This window comes from Cyprinodon tularosa, unplaced genomic scaffold (genome assembly GCF_016077235.1).
Source record: "Cyprinodon tularosa strain WSP-4 unplaced genomic scaffold, ASM1607723v1 ctg467, whole genome shotgun sequence".
Classification (NCBI taxonomy): Eukaryota; Metazoa; Chordata; class Actinopteri; order Cyprinodontiformes; family Cyprinodontidae; genus Cyprinodon; species Cyprinodon tularosa.
In genome coordinates this window covers 1,263,327-1,280,195 of record NW_024039193.1, presented here as the reverse complement: position 1 = coordinate 1,280,195, position 16,869 = coordinate 1,263,327, and the positions used below count along the sequence as shown (strand labels likewise).

The following is a 16,869-nucleotide window of genomic DNA, read 5'->3' as shown; positions in this document are numbered from 1 at the left end:
AGTTAGTTTTATTTAGAAAAAGAAACTGAACAAAAGATTTAATTCAGATATAAATGAGTTTAAGTTTGACTTCAATAATCATTGTGAATATGTCTCATGTATTTATTATTTTCCTTCTGACTGAAATATTATTCAGTTTAAATGTGTGAAATAAAAAAAGAACAACTTTATACTTGTGGCGTACAGTAAATCCTCCAAGAGGTAAGTTGCAAGGTTTTATCTTTGAATTAAAAAGAACCAGTAGACATTGGGATACTGGTCCGGCATGAATTCACAAAACCCAGAGAAAAACGAGCAGAAAAAGGAGATACTGTTGTCCTTAAAACTAGATAATACATGCATGATGGTACTGGTTAAACTGTAAATTACTTCTGTATCTCTAAGGACTCCCTCTGTCCAGCTCAGTCTTGGTCTTTGAGCGCTGAAGCCTCCATGACTCTGGTCTCTGGAGCTACAGCTTCATTCAGGAACCAATACTGACAGGAGAAGTCACTGTTATCTCTTCTGTGACAGAGAAAACATATTCCAAGGAAACAAAGTTGTTATGAAAGGTTTTTCATTTATGTTTTAAACCAAACTTTTGTTTGTTTTGACTATCTGATGTCTTTGAACCCTACTACAGTAGTAGCCATTCAAAATGTATCCATTTTCCTTGATGGGTCCTTGGATGGTCCCCTACAATTCCTTTTTAAACATCAATCTTTGAATTAAAATATTCTTTCTGTCATGATTTATGAACATTAAGATCAAAAGAGAAGCGTCATCTCCTGGTCAGACCCTGTAGAGTTAAGAAATATACAAGAGTCCAGTAAATAGAAGTTGGTGATTTTGCTGGGAGTTGGAGAGAAGTGGGCTGACATTCCCCTGGCTTTTGACTGGGAAGGGCCATTTTGAATGAGTGCTACTGTACAGTACAGTCAGTAAAATCTATATGGGAGACCTTAAAACAAACAGGCATCCCCAAAGTCGGTCCTCCAGGGCCACTGTCCTGCAGATTTTAGAGGTTTCCTTGCTCCAGCACAGTTGATTTTAATTGAAAGCTGATTAACAGGCTTTTGCTGAACTGCACTCATCAAAATCAGCTGTGCTGAAGCAGGGAAACCCATGAAACCTGCAGGACAGTGGCCCTCTAGGACCGACTTTGGGGATGCCTGCCTTAAAGCAATCAGTTTCAAAATTTGTATTTTTATCTCCTGTGGCAGCAGGTCGTAGTGACAGAAATCCTTTACTGCCATCAGATTTCTCTTGTTCTCACCAGACAGATGTTGCCTCTACTAAGCTGGACAGAGCTGATCTAAAATATAATTGCCTGCTTGATGTTTGTCCTTCCTGCGCTGCACAGGAAGTCTTTGTCATGGAACACGCTGCGTGCCAGGAAGCGAGCTGAAGCCAGGGACGGGTCCTTCCTGGGGTTCAGGAGCCATGACAACAGCCTCCTACGTAAACCCAAAGATGGCACTGTGTCCCCTCTCCCACTAGCCCTGCCAAGCTCCGCCCACAGGACTAAAGTGAGTATGTTGAGTAAGACAGTGATTTCCATACCAATCATGTGTCTTCAAACATCCAGCCGTTCTTTATTTTTCCCTTCTTACGTACAATCAGAGCATCTGTGAAACTGATTTAAAATCTGTCTGAGACTAAAAGTCTGTAATGGAGCTAATCTGAGCAGAACACCTTTCCGTCCTCCAGACTTTTATTGCCTTATTTATTTATTTGTACACAAGGAGAAATAAAAAAAAAGCTTATATCAACCAGAAACTAATCTTTATGATGGCATTTTGTTTAAAAGCAAAATTTAAAAACTATTATTGATTTGTATTAAATCAACCACATAGATCAGAAAACAAATGGATGCAGTGATTGGATGTAAAAACGATTGGGATACATTGTTGATTAATTAGGTTTTTAATTCATTTGCCTGCATAACAAGCAAATCCCACTTTTCTCACTTTCAGCTGCATTTGATTTATCACATGAATTAGAATTTCTGAATGCTTTAAATGTAAAAAAAAAAACAAAAAAACAAACAAACAGGTAGTTGCCCCTGGAAGACGACTTCGAGTGCAGGAATTAGGAGGTTAAACCTAAATTTAAGTTTCTATAATAAATATTTCCCATCTACATTTCTCACTGTCTGCTTCTCATTGGTTAGTTTCAGACTCTACCACCAGTGTCAGTGAACAGGTGTCTCCCTGGTTTAATGCGTTTCTACATTGATATTGCTAACAGTGAACACCTCTGCAGCCAGCTGGTTCTCAGGTTTGCTGTTGGAGCAAAGCTAAGCAGGTTTCTTCAAAATGCTCCAAAAGCAATTGGAGGGCATTACAACATGATGACATTGGACACTATATCTCTTGAAAATTTTCATAAAAACAAAACAACAAATATGAAACAGCAAGTGAAACCAAAAAAAGTTAATTAAAAACAATCCACTGGACTTTGTTTCCAAGTTTGAAGATGTTTCGCTTCCCATCCAGGAAGCTTTTTCAGTTCAAAATTTCAGGAATAACTTTGAGTTCGAGGTCCTATACAGTAGCCCATCAAAACCTTTTTTATTGTTTTGAAAACATGCAAATTGAGATGGACAAACAGGTTCAGCCCTTTGGAATGGTGGTGTTTTGGCTCTTTTGTTATCCTACAACGCCCCATACCTGTCTATGTCTCTGAAAGGGGGTTGTTAAAGGGAATTGTTGGCCTGAATGAATAGGCGAGGTCCTCCGCTGTACTGTACAGGGCCTGGGGCTGTTTTTCTTTCTTAACATAGACGGCTTCCTTCACACCCCTCTGATCCACCTATTTTCTTTGTCCAGAATGTGAACATTCTGGTCCTTGTCTTATCCAGAGGAGGTTGCTCTTCTGTGTTGGTCCATGCGTCTGTGGAGAGGTTGTTTGGTTTCTCCAGTATAAAGATCAGAGCATTCCTCACTGCATTGAACTGCATACACCAATCCAAAGTGACTTTTTTTCTCTTATTTCTCCTCCAATTTTTGTATTAATAAAAGTTTTATATCCTTCAGTTCAGGTTTGAGTAAATGTTCTGTTCTAAGCTCATCATTTGATAATGTTTTGCATGAAGGTCAAATCACGTTGAACCTTCAACAGTCACGTTTTTGTTGTTGAATGAAATGGATTGGGTTTTCAGTAGGAGGAAGTGAGAAAAGTTATTTCTTAATGCAAAATATTTATATGGTTCAACATCACCATAATGATAAACAGTTAAGTGAGTGAAGACCTCAAACAACCGATCCGAAATGAAGTCCAGTCAGCTAACGGAAGAAAGATTGTTATTAATCTTGATCCTCTCTGAACAATTACACTAATTAAGCCTCAAAACTCTGATGTTCATTCACTGTGAAAACTGATATTTGGAGAACAACCTTTCCTCACATTAACATCCACATTTCTGTCCCAGATCTCATTCTACATTTAGATTTAACTAACTCAGACCAACTACATCATGTTTGGCTCTTTTCTGCTTTCCTTGATTTGTTGGTGACTTCAATCTGATTAACCTTTTCTTACACAGTCTTTATGTCTGGTTTCTCTGCTGTTCACCAGGACCTGCAAACTTCAGATGAGTCAGAAAGTGAGGAAGACCTTGACCCAAAGACAGGCATGGAGGTAACAGCCGTCTAAATAGTCTTGTCAGGGTAAAAGTGACAAGTAAAGCACTTTCACTCCCTCAGAGGTTTCCACTTTTTTTGTCATGTATAAATGCTTAGTTTTACTGGCCATACCCAGGCCTGATCACTGCCAGACCTGCAAAATTAAGAGACCATCTAAAGAAAGATACCAAAATGAAGTAGGCAGAAAGCTGTCAAAAAGTAACATTTGTGCTGATATATATGAAATTCAGAATGGGTAAGAACTAATCAAATAAATACTTATCAGTCTTTAAATGTACGTAGTCATGTCATTTGACATTTTTAAAATGTGTACGCCAACTTATTAGTTGCATACAGCTTTTTTAAGACAAATTACAGCCTCCTGGTGTAGTATTTGTCATTCTATACTAATTTGTTAGTAAAAAAAAAAAAGCTGTTCTGTGTATATTTATGATTACATCACCATGTAACCTGGAATATGTCACTGTGTTGGTCCAGTTGGTCAACAAACCAAAGCAGTAAGGAAAAAAAGAGGTCCAAAATCGAGTGTAAAAGCAGCAAGATGCTAAGGAAACAGTATGACCGCTGCAATTCACTGAAGTTAGAGCTAAACCTAAGGAAGCATCCTGACATTGCTGCAAAACTGATAGACATGTTAGTACATGTGTTAGCAGTGTTTTCAAGCCCTATCCTCTAAACTGTTTTAAATGAGGCATCACAGCATGGTTGTGTCAGCCGGTACTTAGCTGCATCAATGGGCGTGCAGGTGGTGCAGTGGTTAGCATGCATGACCCATGTACGGAGGCCTTAGTCCTCGACGCGGCCAACCTGGGTTCGAATCTGACCTGTTGTCCTTTGCTGCATGTCTCTCCCTAACCTGACTCTGCCAGATGGATTTGCTCTGCATATCCATCTGGAAACCTTCCGTTGAAGTAAATTTGAGAAGGGGCGAATATACTGGTTAGCTGATTGGCCTATGTTGGTGATAGACGGGCCAAATAAACCAATCAGATCAACGAAGCAACGTACTAACAGAGCGACGATGAAAACACAACCACAAGCCAGGCACAAGCCAATTGATAGATCAAACTCTTGCCGAAACTAGTCGGGAGAAGAGCAAAAACATCTTTTCCTCAGAGAAAAGCCTCCAGAGCAGTGTTTTGCTCTTTTTTCAGTGAAGAAATACTCGGTAATTCCGATAAAACTTGCTCTATAGCCACGTTAACGCTAGTTTCATCGGCTGAAGCCGCCATGTTCTTTAGACTGAACTGTCGTGCTTCTCGTTGCGTCACACCTCAACCCGCCTCAAAGCCAACGCTGATTGGACGTTCATTTGGTGAACGGCTCCAAATTTTCTTTAACGGAAAGTAGCCAGACTGATCTGCGAGTGAAACCTTGAAAGCTCGCGAGATCAGGATGGTCTCACGAGGCTAGTCTCTCTTCCTCTCTCATACCCTCTTTCCTGTCAGCCTACAGTGGAAAAAACGAGCCACTAGTGCCGTAAAAACTCAGCGCCAAGTCTGTTTGTGTCAGCTCAACACGCCCAGTGCTGTGGTTCTATTTAGACTGAAAAAGAACACAATCAGGATGGATGCTTGGAGCATTTACTCTTGTCACGATCAGCTGGACTTTGGTCTTTTGGGTGTAAGTGTAAAACCTGACTCTGTACCTTTGAAGGGTCACACATGTTCAAGAGTTTGGGACTTCAGTGACCCAGAGCTGTTGCAGTGGGCTGGTTGACCAAAGTTACTAGTTTAATGTCTGAACTTATTCAGGGAGTCACATAGGAATCAAGAAGACCATTAAAAGCATCGCAGACCTCATCTATTTCGGGCAGGGTTAATGACTGGTTGATAAGAAAGAGACAGGGCTAAAACAACAGCAGCCATACAGTCTCATGGACAAAACCAACACTGACCAAAAATAACACAAAAGCTTTTTTAATAAGACTTTTTTCAAAAATGTATAGACTGATGGAAGGAACCTCTGCCCCATTGCATCAAGAGTTTTCTCCAGGATTTAATGTGAGCACAGTGGAGGGCATCCAAAGAAGAATTTAATTTATTATCAAAGGAAAATCACATTAATGCAAACATTAATAACTGCCTGGAAGAAGAGTTCTTAAATAGATCTGGGTTGTTAAAATAAGTTATATTATTCTCTAAAATGATAAGATCTGTTTCAGTTCAAATTTTGTTTAAGTGTTGATGTTCACATTTGTAAATTTCAGCCATAAGTAAAGCTCTTTTAAAACTTTCCTATTTAAAATCTATAATTATTACCCAACAAAACTGGATTCTCATTATGTTGTCCCTTAATCTAAATTGTTTTGAGTAACAGTAGAGCTAGAAAAAAAAATGTATTTTGAGTTTCCATCTGTTGTGATTAAAGCATCAGGATGAGCTGAGTTATATGCAGTAAAAATGACAAAGGTTTGTTAAAACATTTATGACTAAATCATGACTGAGACCTTATTGAGTTTTCAGATGTTAGTTCACTAAATGAATGGGACTTTAATCAAGAAATCGATGTCATGGAGCACAAGTTTCAAAGCAAATGTTTTGTTTCGTGGTTTAGGATTTGATGTTTGAACCCTAACCTGTATCTGTAATTGTTTTTCAGCTTCTCAATCCAAACTTCATACAGACAGGTGAGAAACAGATGCAATCACATGATCCAGTACAACTTTCCAGCCGTTCATCTGGGACGAATTCTGAAAACTTTAACTCAGAGTTTATTAAGGTGTTATTAAACTTTACTGTTCACCAGATCATACAGTCAAATTGAAAGTTTTTTATGTAAAGAAAACCAGTTGATTGCTTCGACTCATTGACTCAAAGGTAATCCCTCACACTAAGCATGCTTGTAGCGACAGTGGAGAGGAAAAACTCCCTTTTAACAGGAAGTAACCTCCAGCAGAACCAGGCTCAGTGTGAGCGGCCATCTGCTGAGGCCAACTGGGGTTCAAGGACACAGAAGGAGAAATATAAAAGCCAACTGTAAAAAGGAGGCCCATTTTATCAATGTTAAAATGCTATCATCGGAGCATAATTTCTCAATCTAATCCAAATGTGTAAAAAGTAAAACTCCATTTTTAATCAAATTTGATCAAATCCTGAGTTCCTAGCAACCAGGTAAAAAAGTTCTGTGTATTACACCTTGAAACTTTCTCTCTCCGGTTCTTTACCTGAGAAGAGATCAAAATACATTTAATAATTTATATGTATTACATAAACATGAGACATGATTTTGACAGAAATTGTAATCTTACTCAGATCAGAGAATTTAGTTTGGTTACAGAAGGCAGTGCTCACCAACCGGGCTCACATCTCGTTAGTGTGGCCCCAAATCATAGTTAAAGAAGCATTTTATACAAACTCCAGTCTGCCACATCAGTACATCATTACATCATACACGTTAGCAGATGAGGGGACATCCATGGCTCACGTCTTATCAAAATGAAACACTTTGTTCTCAGATCAATGACACTGCTTTCATTCCGTTCCCAAACCATTGCCACACGCATAACAATGATGACCTTTTATCCGGACAGAGGAACCGTCCCAATTAGATAAACTACATGAGAAAAAATTATTTCTGACACTCGACTGGCTGCTATTATTAGGGTATAACAGACTCACACACTTCCTTAATTTATGTAGAGTAGTAACCATATAAAACTTCCCCACTTTCCTTGATGGTTCCTTGGCTGGTCCCCTACAATTCCTCTTTAAACATTGATCTTTGTGCTAAAATATTCTTTCTGTCGTTATTTGTGAACATTAAGATCTAAAGAGCGTCATCTTAACGTCATCTTAATTTTGTAAAGGGGTGGAGTCTAAGTAAAAACATATTCTAGAGGGGGTCACTCCAGTGGCTGGAAGTTGGATGGGATTTTGCTTAGAGTTGCAGGGAAGTGGCCTGCCATTCGCCTGGCATTTTGAATGGCTGCTACAGTAGGAAATAGTATAACAATCAAATAAAAATAGGTTTGCAAAATATAATATTACTCTTATAGATATTATCCAACTAGTACAAGAAAATTCTCAGACCTCAGATGAACAATCATGACAATCAAAATTAAAATCAAGTTTACTTTGCACTTACAAGGAATTTGACTTAGTGTCGATGGTGCAGACTAATCAGATATATGCTGCTTAAAATGGTTTACATTAACATTATTTTAGTGTGTACGGAATAAAAGTACAATGCATGTCTCAGAGTGCCCAGTGAAAAGATACCATTAATGCTCCAGCAATTCTGTACCTTTCTGGAGGAAAGAGCTGTGATGTATTTCCTGTGTTCAGTGGCTCCTGAATTCCTGGTCCCGCTATCGGATGTAGTTTGTGCATTTGGAGAGACGGTGGTCCTTTGCTGTAAAGTCTGCGGACGGCCCAAACCCTCTGTAACCGTGAAGGGCCCTGACCAAAACCTGGTGGCCAGTAACAGCCGCTTCACCATTGATATCAGGTAAAAGCGATCACTGGTGAAATCAGAATGCCACTTTATTTAGTTCTTTTCACTTCTTCCTCACGTCTGTTTTGGTTGTTCTTCTCTTCCTCTCCACTAAAGGGACACTGGTGACATCTTACTGAAGATCTGTAATGTGATGCCTCAAGATACAGGTATCTACACCTGTGTTGCTGTTAATGATCACGGCTCTGCTTCTTCGTCCGCCTCCATTAAAGTGCAAGGTGCCTCCTTTTTTCCCTTCTGTTAAACACTTCAACAATCATAAAACATGTTTAAAGGTGTATCTCTAATGCTGTTCTAATAAACTGAAGGTATCCCAGCGGCTCCAGGGAGGCCCCTGGCACAGGAGGTGAGCAGCACCACAGTGCTGGTCCACTGGCCCCCTCCCGCTTCATCCACTCATTGTGCCATCACCAGCTATTCAGTAGAGTACAGGCAGGAAGGTCTGTGGAAAATGCTAAATTGTTGATGATATTTAATATTCCAATCAGCCTTAACATTTCCTTCTCTTCACACTTCTTCGTTCTTCTCCACCACCCGTAGACTCGTTCTTGTGGCAGCAGGCGGCCAGCTGCAGGGAGGAGTGTTTACAAATCGATAATCTTATTCCTGGAGGTCACTATCAATTCAGAGTTCAAGCATCCAACCGCTGGGGGGTTGGCCCACCATCCCAACCCTCAAATATGGTTACACTGGCAAGCTGCAGTAAGAACACACACTGACGCACACAGAGAGATGGAACAGACTAAAACTGCAACTTTTTATATCTGCCTGAAAAATTATTTGGATGGATGGATGGATGGATGGATGGACGGACGGACGGACGGACGGACGGACGGACGGATTGATTGATTTGCATAAAACTAGACTAAGGCATCCAAATCTTATGGTGGGATATAAACACTGACCTGATCATAGGTGACTAGAAAGGTTTACCGTGTATACTTTAGGTGACGGCAACAACACCTCTTTAAAACCATGATATCAGTACACAAGGCTTCACTGTCATAAAAACTGATTCCAAATCCACATTTCCCCCCAAATAGCACCACACTGCAGTCAACCTACAGTACATCAGGTGGATGCCAGGCACCTGGGGGGCTCACTCCATCAGCTGCTCATTGAGCCAGTGTTCTGGTCTGACAGATCTGTGCATATACTGCTTTATTACTTACATATTCCTGCATATGCACTAGAATCAGGCAAAAGGCTATTTTTTATCTGTTGTCCCTGGACAGATCCTAAAATGTCCACCTAAAAAAACACAACAGTAAGAATTTCTACTGTGAAAAATAGAGCTATAAAAAGAAGGTATAACTCCTCAAAACTTGTTTAAAAGTACAGAATTAATGTTTGCTAGACTACAGATTAAAAAAATTATCTATCTATCTATCTATCTATCTATCTATCTATCTATCTATCTATGGAAGATATTCAACTAATGCTGACATAACTTGTGTGTTAATATATGTTATATATATGATATATGATTTTCATAACCTTTCCAATCGCATTTAATTTATTCACAGCCTACACTCAATTTGCTTATTAACAAAGGAAACATTCTCTTCCAGAATGCTTGTTGCTGGTTCCGTGGAAACTGAGTAAAAACAATAATGCTTCCATTGAATCGTAAAACTCCACACAAGGAAAATCCACCAAATTTAAAGTTTTGATTTAGCGGTGAGACAGGAGACTAAACCACCATTAGCTCAATAGTTCCTTTAGCTCTTTAAATTACACTCTCAAACACTATCTGAAGAATGTGATGCCATTTCATTCGCAGCATCTTTTTTTAAAGTAATACAAATTTAAATCGAATAGGCAGACTTTTCATCAGAAATGTCCACACAAAAAGGCTTAATATCATGTTTTCCACACCAATTGCCTCCAAATGTCTGAAACGTCTGACCTTAGACCCTCTCGTTCTTCTGCTTCCTCTCTGCTCAGATTCTGGTTGTGATGGAACAGGGATTCAGTGGAAAGAAAATTTTGAATCAGCCTTCACAGAAATCAACGAGATTGGAAGGTAAAACTTTTTTAAATTCACCAGAAAACTAAAAACAGGAACAATAATTTGAATTGCTGATCTCTATCTCTGTTCTTTGATAAGGGGGCGCTTTTCAGTTGTGAGAAAATGTTTCAGCAAACCAGCAAAGAAAGAGGTAGGACATGGCGTCACATTGTGAAGTTTCTATTATATCCTACAGCCCAGGGTTGCAGTTTTATATTTGAGTTTTCATGTCAACTATATTTGATGATCTCTATAACTTTTACAGTAGACTGTTAAAATTCCTGGCTTTGTGATCTTTCTTTAAAAACTTCTGCTCCATTACAGAAACTTGAGAAAGTTTCTGCAAGAATTTCCATGAGTTTCAAAAAGCAAGCTTACATTAAAGCACTTTTTTCAGTTATTCCATCTAGAGCATCTCCTGCATGTGCCAGAGCTGTTTGTTTGAACAAAAGCCAAACATGTGATCCTCATGGCTTGATTTACTTGATCAAATCAAGACTGGTTTCTCTCCAGAGCACAACTTAGAGCCTCATGGGCCACTGTCTGCACATATTATCCTTATGTGCCCATGTCATGCCCACCATGATGCTGCAAGAGACTAGGCCACCCCTACAATTTCAGACTTTGCTTGATCTTTATATATATATATATATATATATATATATATATATATATATATATATATATATATATATATATATATATATATATATATATATATATATATATATGCTTTATTTTTCCTATTGTGATACTTTTAGTATACTGTGTTGAGATTCACAAATTTTTCACTGACATTTACTAAGTAGCTTCACATGATGTTAGTTTTTTTGCCTACATCTTTAAAATAAATAAATATTTGTTGTTGTTTTTTTTCGTGTACAGGTTGCAGTGAAGTTTGTGAATAAGAAGATGCAGAAGAAGGAACAGGTTGCACACGAGGCAGACATTCTCCGGCATGTACAGAGCCACCAAGTGGTGGTCCTGCTCGACACCTACGAGTCCTCTTCCTCTCTGATGCTGGTCCTGGAACTGTGAGTCTTACGGCACCAATTGGGCATAATTAAAGCTGAGTTTTATTGTTACAGTGCCACCGCTGTTTTCCTGGTTAAGACATGTTTACTCAAATGGCATCTCTGTCGAATCGTTGTTTGTTGAAGGCTGGAAGATGGCCGTTTGCTTGACTACCTGGTCGCCCATGATGAGCTGATGGAAGAGAAAGTGGCGTTTTTTATCAGAGAGACTTTGGAGGCTCTACAGCATCTCCATACTTGCAGGGTCGCACATCTGGATCTTAAGGTGATGAAAAGGAAAACATAAAAAAGATGCTTTTTTTTGTTGACTGGTTGAGTTGTATTGATTTTTTTCTTTCCCTTTCCAGCCAGAGAACATCATGGTGGATCTTAGAGCTCCAACTCCGTCCGTTAAGCTCATTGACCTTGGCGACGCTGTCCAGCTCACTGCTAACCGCCAATATGTCCACCTCTTACTTGGAAACCCTGAATTCGCCGCCCCAGAACTCATCCGAGGAACGCCGGTCTCTGTTGCGACAGACTTGTGGAGCATGGGCGTCCTGGCCTACGTCATGCTCAGCGGCGTATCGCCCTTTCTGGATGAATCACCAGAGGAAACTTGTGTAAACATTTGCCGCCTGGACTTCTGTTTCCCGGATGAATACTTCCGCCATGTGAGTCAGGCAGCCAGGGATTTTGTGTTGTCAGTGCTGCAGGAGGATCCCAGGAAGAGGCCTAGTGCCACTTCATGTTTACAGCACCCATGGGTGGGACGTGGGGGTGCTCAAGGAGGCGAGTACTCCAAGACGCCCCTGGACAGGTCAAGGCTGGCCACATTCATTGACCGAAGAAGACAGCTGCATGACGTTCGTCCTGTCACCAACATCAAAGGTTTGGTGAGCAGCAGTATGGGAAACACACTGTGATGGAGAAAGCGGTAAACATTCTGTCCATCTGTGTGCGCCATCGCTAAAACTTCTTCACCATCTACTGTCTGATGAACGCACGAGTGGAAAAGGTTCCTGTTTGTTCCAACATTAAATGTCTTGGTTCTGTATGAGTCGCTATTTGAAAAATAATAGTGTCTTCATCTTCATTTCCTAAACAACACTCCTTTCAAAGAAATCCTCTCAGCCATGTGGAGAGACACACAGAAACATTCTCTCCAAATCTTTTAAATCCTTATCCTGCTCCAAAATACACTTGTTTCTTTTTAATGCTCTAAAAGTACAGGCCATCTAGTTCTTATTTTAAAAAAAGTATTAACGATACCATGAATGCTAAGAAGAAACAAAGGCCTTTGAACGACAGTCGACCCACAGCATCACAGGTCCTCCACCATACCATAAGATGGATCTTTAAGATGATCAGTGAGGACCTCCATATCTTTATCTAAATTCATTATGTGGGTCAAAAAAAGAGACTGTTTCTGATGTGAATGTTATCCTTCATGTAGTAAAGCAGCTTATTTATTTAGAATTTGGAACTTAAAGCAAAAGTTGGACAATTCTAGTCATTATTGGTTTGTAGGACCGGATCATCAGAACGCCAAAAGGACTGCTGCTCACAGGAGGCACCTAGTTTTACAGCAAACTCACTCTGAATATATTTGAAAGGAAATGGGTTGGAGCAGAGTTTTTCATCCACTCTACCGATATAAAAGGATACCAACAGAAACCAGTGTCATTATGACTCATTAGTTCTGGAAACTGGTATGAATTTATTAGACAGGAGGCACCTAGTTTTACAGCAAACTCACTCTGAATATATTTGAAAGGAAATGGGTTGGAGCAGAGTTTTTCATCCACTCTACCGATACAAAAGGATACCAACAGAAACCAGTGTCATTATGACTCATTAGTTCTGGAAACTGGTATGAATTTATTAGACGTGTTTGTTTAGGATTTATTAAGTAGGTAGGAAAAGAGGCAGACGGCCGTGCCTTACATAAGCTGTGGTTCTTTAATATAGTAAAGTGGATGAAGCTGTAAAAGGAAACAAATTACCCGACCATAAAACGCACCGTGATTCTCTTTAACTGACCTTTAAAGGGTAGCAGGAATATTTGTGTACGGAGAAGATCTATGGAGAAGGAACCATGTCCCTTTTTTCAGTTGGATGGTACAAGCGCAACGACACTGGACTCTTTGTGACTCTTTGTGACTTTCTATTTTCAGTGTTAAGGACTCAAGAACATGTTTTCACAAACTGACCAATGTAACATACATATTTATTTTGTTATGATGATTTGATCTTGAATACAAAACAGTTCCAGCAGAAAAATATGTGTATCAGTAGAAGATGTTGTCCACTGTATGGTAAAAAACTACACACAGCTACAGGTTGCAGACTGTTAGATTAATGTCAGATTGTTTTTGTAGTCCTGGTTCTGTAGGACTGTACGTCCAAGTGTAACCAAGAATGTAAAGATCTTGTTTTGTTTGACACTGTAGAGATGAGAAAAAGTTCACTTCTTTTTCCACTGGCCGGACTGTAAAGCAGCAGATTTCAGGCCCTGAATGGCTGGAAGTCACACAGAGAGGACCTGTGGATCGAATTCAAGGGGAAAAAAAGGCGTCACCTCAGTTCATTAAACTGTTTACAAAGATTTTTGTGTAGAATCGAGGCGTGTAGTTTACAGAGCAGCAGAACTATCAGGGATCATCTACATGTAAAATCACCTGGGATAGGTTGGAAATCAGGTTATAAATACGTCTGTTTCAGGAAATGAAAACTTCAATATTTCAGTAATCAGGTAGAAAAAACATCACACCCATTTGGTTGTACATTTCCAGCTTCTACCAGTCACTGTGGCAAACAGCCTGCCTGTATTTGTGCTGATGTTATTTGACTAATCTCTGCGGCAGATGTTTGCTTTTCTGTTGCAAATGAATAATGAATGTATTTCTTAGAGAATGTGTTCAGTAAGTATTGTGTTTTCATTGGGCCACTTTCTCTACATCACCTGTACCTTAGTGAGCATTCAGTGTGCTGCAGTAGAAAGCCTTGATTTTTTTTTTATGCAGTTATACAATGATAGTTTAAGCATAAATCATCCACTGAGATAAATAAATAAGATCTGTTTGGATTCAAGACTGGTGGATTTCAGCCAAATCTGTTCAGTTACTCATAGAGTAGACAATCTAACCACACTTTATCACTTTCATTCAAAAATAGCAGCTTTGATCATTTGGTTGTAAACCTTCAAACTATTATCTACTCTTTATTATCCAAACTAATGAATTCGAAAGAGGGAGAAAAGTGAAATCAGTTAAAAGAAAAGACCCCTCTGTCACTCTTTACAATGCATGAAGCATCTTGGCTTTTTAGGAAGAGTATTAATGAAATAAATAAAACTATTAATTGGAATAAATACATCAGTATAATTTGTCTAAAATCTATTTACAGGACAAAATGTTTGTTTTAATATAGATTTAAATGACATTCTGTGTGTATTATCAGATTAAGACCTATTTAAAACCAGTCACTTCCTTTATTGTAAGGTAAACATGAGGAAAACCAGTGAGTAGCTTGATGAATTATATTCATTATGGATCAAGCTAAGATGATTGAATAAAGTGACGATAAGATTCACTCATTCTAATATGAGACATGTTTATTTTATAAAATAACATTAAGCTGAAAAAAAGGTTTTATGAAGTGGAAAATTAGATGTTTAACAGCTTCTCACCTCAGAAAAGTAGAGTCGGATATGAACAGATAAACTTTTCTTTCCAGAACCACTGAGTTTCAGAAACGGACTAATCTGCTCCAACTTCTGCGTAGATCTCACTGAAAGAGAAAAGCAATGCCGGTTTCTCAAGGAATTTCTTTAGTTATCACAGTGAGTTCCCAGACTGGATTTAAAACCAGATGATGTCAAATTGTTTCTCCAGCCTTAAGAAAACAATAAAAACAAACGGTTAAAGCTCTCCCTTATAAAATCCATAACATATGAAGTTGGGGACATTAGCATACGTCACACAGACCTGAGGAATTACTTTGTTTTTGTTCATCTCTGTGAGGTGGGCTGTGCCTATACCTCCTGCTACACAAAGGATTCTGGGAAACTGTATAGTCCGACCAATGCAGCAGAATGATGGAAGGTCCCTGTGAAACATGAACCAACCTTAGGAAGCATCCTGTTTCCTCTTCCTACCTCCTTTCCTATTGCCTTCACTATTCAGACAGCTCTGAGCATGGCAAAATAAAAAGAGTTCTTACCAACAGAGGAACACAATAATCAATATTTAAAACTCTCACTCAAGGGCAATTTTTAATGAATTTTAAGAGCATTCATACTGTAAGATCTATAGACCAACATTAATAGAAATCCTCTTTAAAGCATGAAAATTGTATTATAGATTCAGAGTTAGAGTGAAGATTATTGTTTTTATACAAGCAAGAACGTGTTCCACCAAAGACAGTTTTCCAGGTTTATCATTAAATGTATTTTTACTTATTAAGATCTCAGCACATTATTAATCATTTAAACGTTTATCAATATCTGGTGGGAAAATCTTTTTATGTATTAATGGGATCCATTTTTTTTTTCATTATTATTTTATGTCTCCACTTGTTGTTTCTGCCCAATTAAGTATTCCAGAGAGCAAATATATAAGTTAAAGTTTAAACCAGCTCGCAAAGAACAGAAAGAGGCTTTTGAAAGGCCTCAGAGACAACAGTAAAAATCTTGTCACGTTTAAGTTTTCAGTGACCGGGTCATGGCAGCCAAGGTCCATCCTCCTGAGCACAGTCCAAGTTAGATGCAAATTAATGACCAACCCGTTGTCCATCTGGGTTGTTGGTGTCACATCTAAATTATGATGCTCACAGGTTTAGACTGACAACAAGTGTGCACAACGAGCACAGTGGATGTAACAGAGCTAAAGTGGAAAAGTTTTTTTTACATAAATAAGTAAACCAAAAAAACACAAGATTTCTATAAAAACACAAAATTCCCAAGACTTTAAAGTAGGAACATTTTTTTATTATTATTTAAGTCCTCACTGACAAATACAAAAAAAAGCAACAATCACTTCCTGTGTCACATAAGGCCAAGTAAATTTTAGGTTTTATTATTAACTTAATTGCTGCGATTCAGTATTTTCTATGAGAGTTTGCTTCTAGTTCATTTCACTAGGTTCCCTGTTAAGATTGTAAATGTCAAATGAACTATAGGAGAAAAATCATGTTTACTCCACAAGTTAATGCAACTGTCCTAATATAAGCATGAACCAATATGAGGGGGGAAATGTGTTTCTCTTTAAATAACCAGCCTATTCTGAGGAGATTAAAAGGCTTTAAACTCTGCTAATCAGGGAACTCATTGAGTAACTGAGATTGCATGCCAGGTCACAGAACTCTGTCATTTTAAAATTGTCAGAGGACCACAGAGACCATCTCAGGAGTTGTTTGCATTTAGACTTTCCTCAGCTGCCATGGTTAGTATTTAACAAACTAAAAGATTAAGTTTCGCTCATCATCCTGGACCGAGCTGTTTCCCGTGGACCTTCCAAGCCTTTTTATGAACCTAGTGACACTAACATCTACTCTATGTGACTGTGATTGTTAGATAAACAGAGCTGAATCCAACCACATTAGATAATCAGACTCTGAACTACAGGCCATGTTTTTCCACTCACTTATGCTTTCATGGTGATGAGAATATCCATGATGTGAGGCTTAATATTTATAAAACAAAACTAACATTTCAACTGAAGACTATATATAAATGTTATCTTTAAATCAAGCCAAGATAAGC

General features: G+C 38.7%; 1 protein-coding gene across 2 annotated transcripts in view; it reads left to right on the top strand.

Annotated features, from left to right (window-relative positions):
* kalrna (kalirin RhoGEF kinase a) overlaps positions 1 to 12,817 on the top strand; it is a 285,539-nt gene extending 272,722 nt beyond the window's left edge. For both annotated transcript variants that reach the window (XM_038301435.1, XM_038301434.1), the window contains 12 exons: positions 1,343 to 1,508; positions 3,559 to 3,621; positions 6,228 to 6,255; positions 7,913 to 8,075; positions 8,178 to 8,299; positions 8,390 to 8,521; positions 8,622 to 8,783; positions 10,029 to 10,107; positions 10,192 to 10,243; positions 10,978 to 11,126; positions 11,253 to 11,391; positions 11,474 to 12,817. In XM_038301435.1, the coding sequence (XP_038157363.1) occupies positions 1,343 to 1,508; positions 3,559 to 3,621; positions 6,228 to 6,255; positions 7,913 to 8,075; positions 8,178 to 8,299; positions 8,390 to 8,521; positions 8,622 to 8,783; positions 10,029 to 10,107; positions 10,192 to 10,243; positions 10,978 to 11,126; positions 11,253 to 11,391; positions 11,474 to 12,031 (1,813 nt within the window). In that variant the 3' untranslated portion in view covers positions 12,032 to 12,817. The remainder of the gene's footprint in view (positions 1 to 1,342; positions 1,509 to 3,558; positions 3,622 to 6,227; positions 6,256 to 7,912; positions 8,076 to 8,177; positions 8,300 to 8,389; positions 8,522 to 8,621; positions 8,784 to 10,028; positions 10,108 to 10,191; positions 10,244 to 10,977; positions 11,127 to 11,252; positions 11,392 to 11,473) is intronic.
* Positions 12,818 to 16,869: the final 4,052 nt, after the last annotated feature.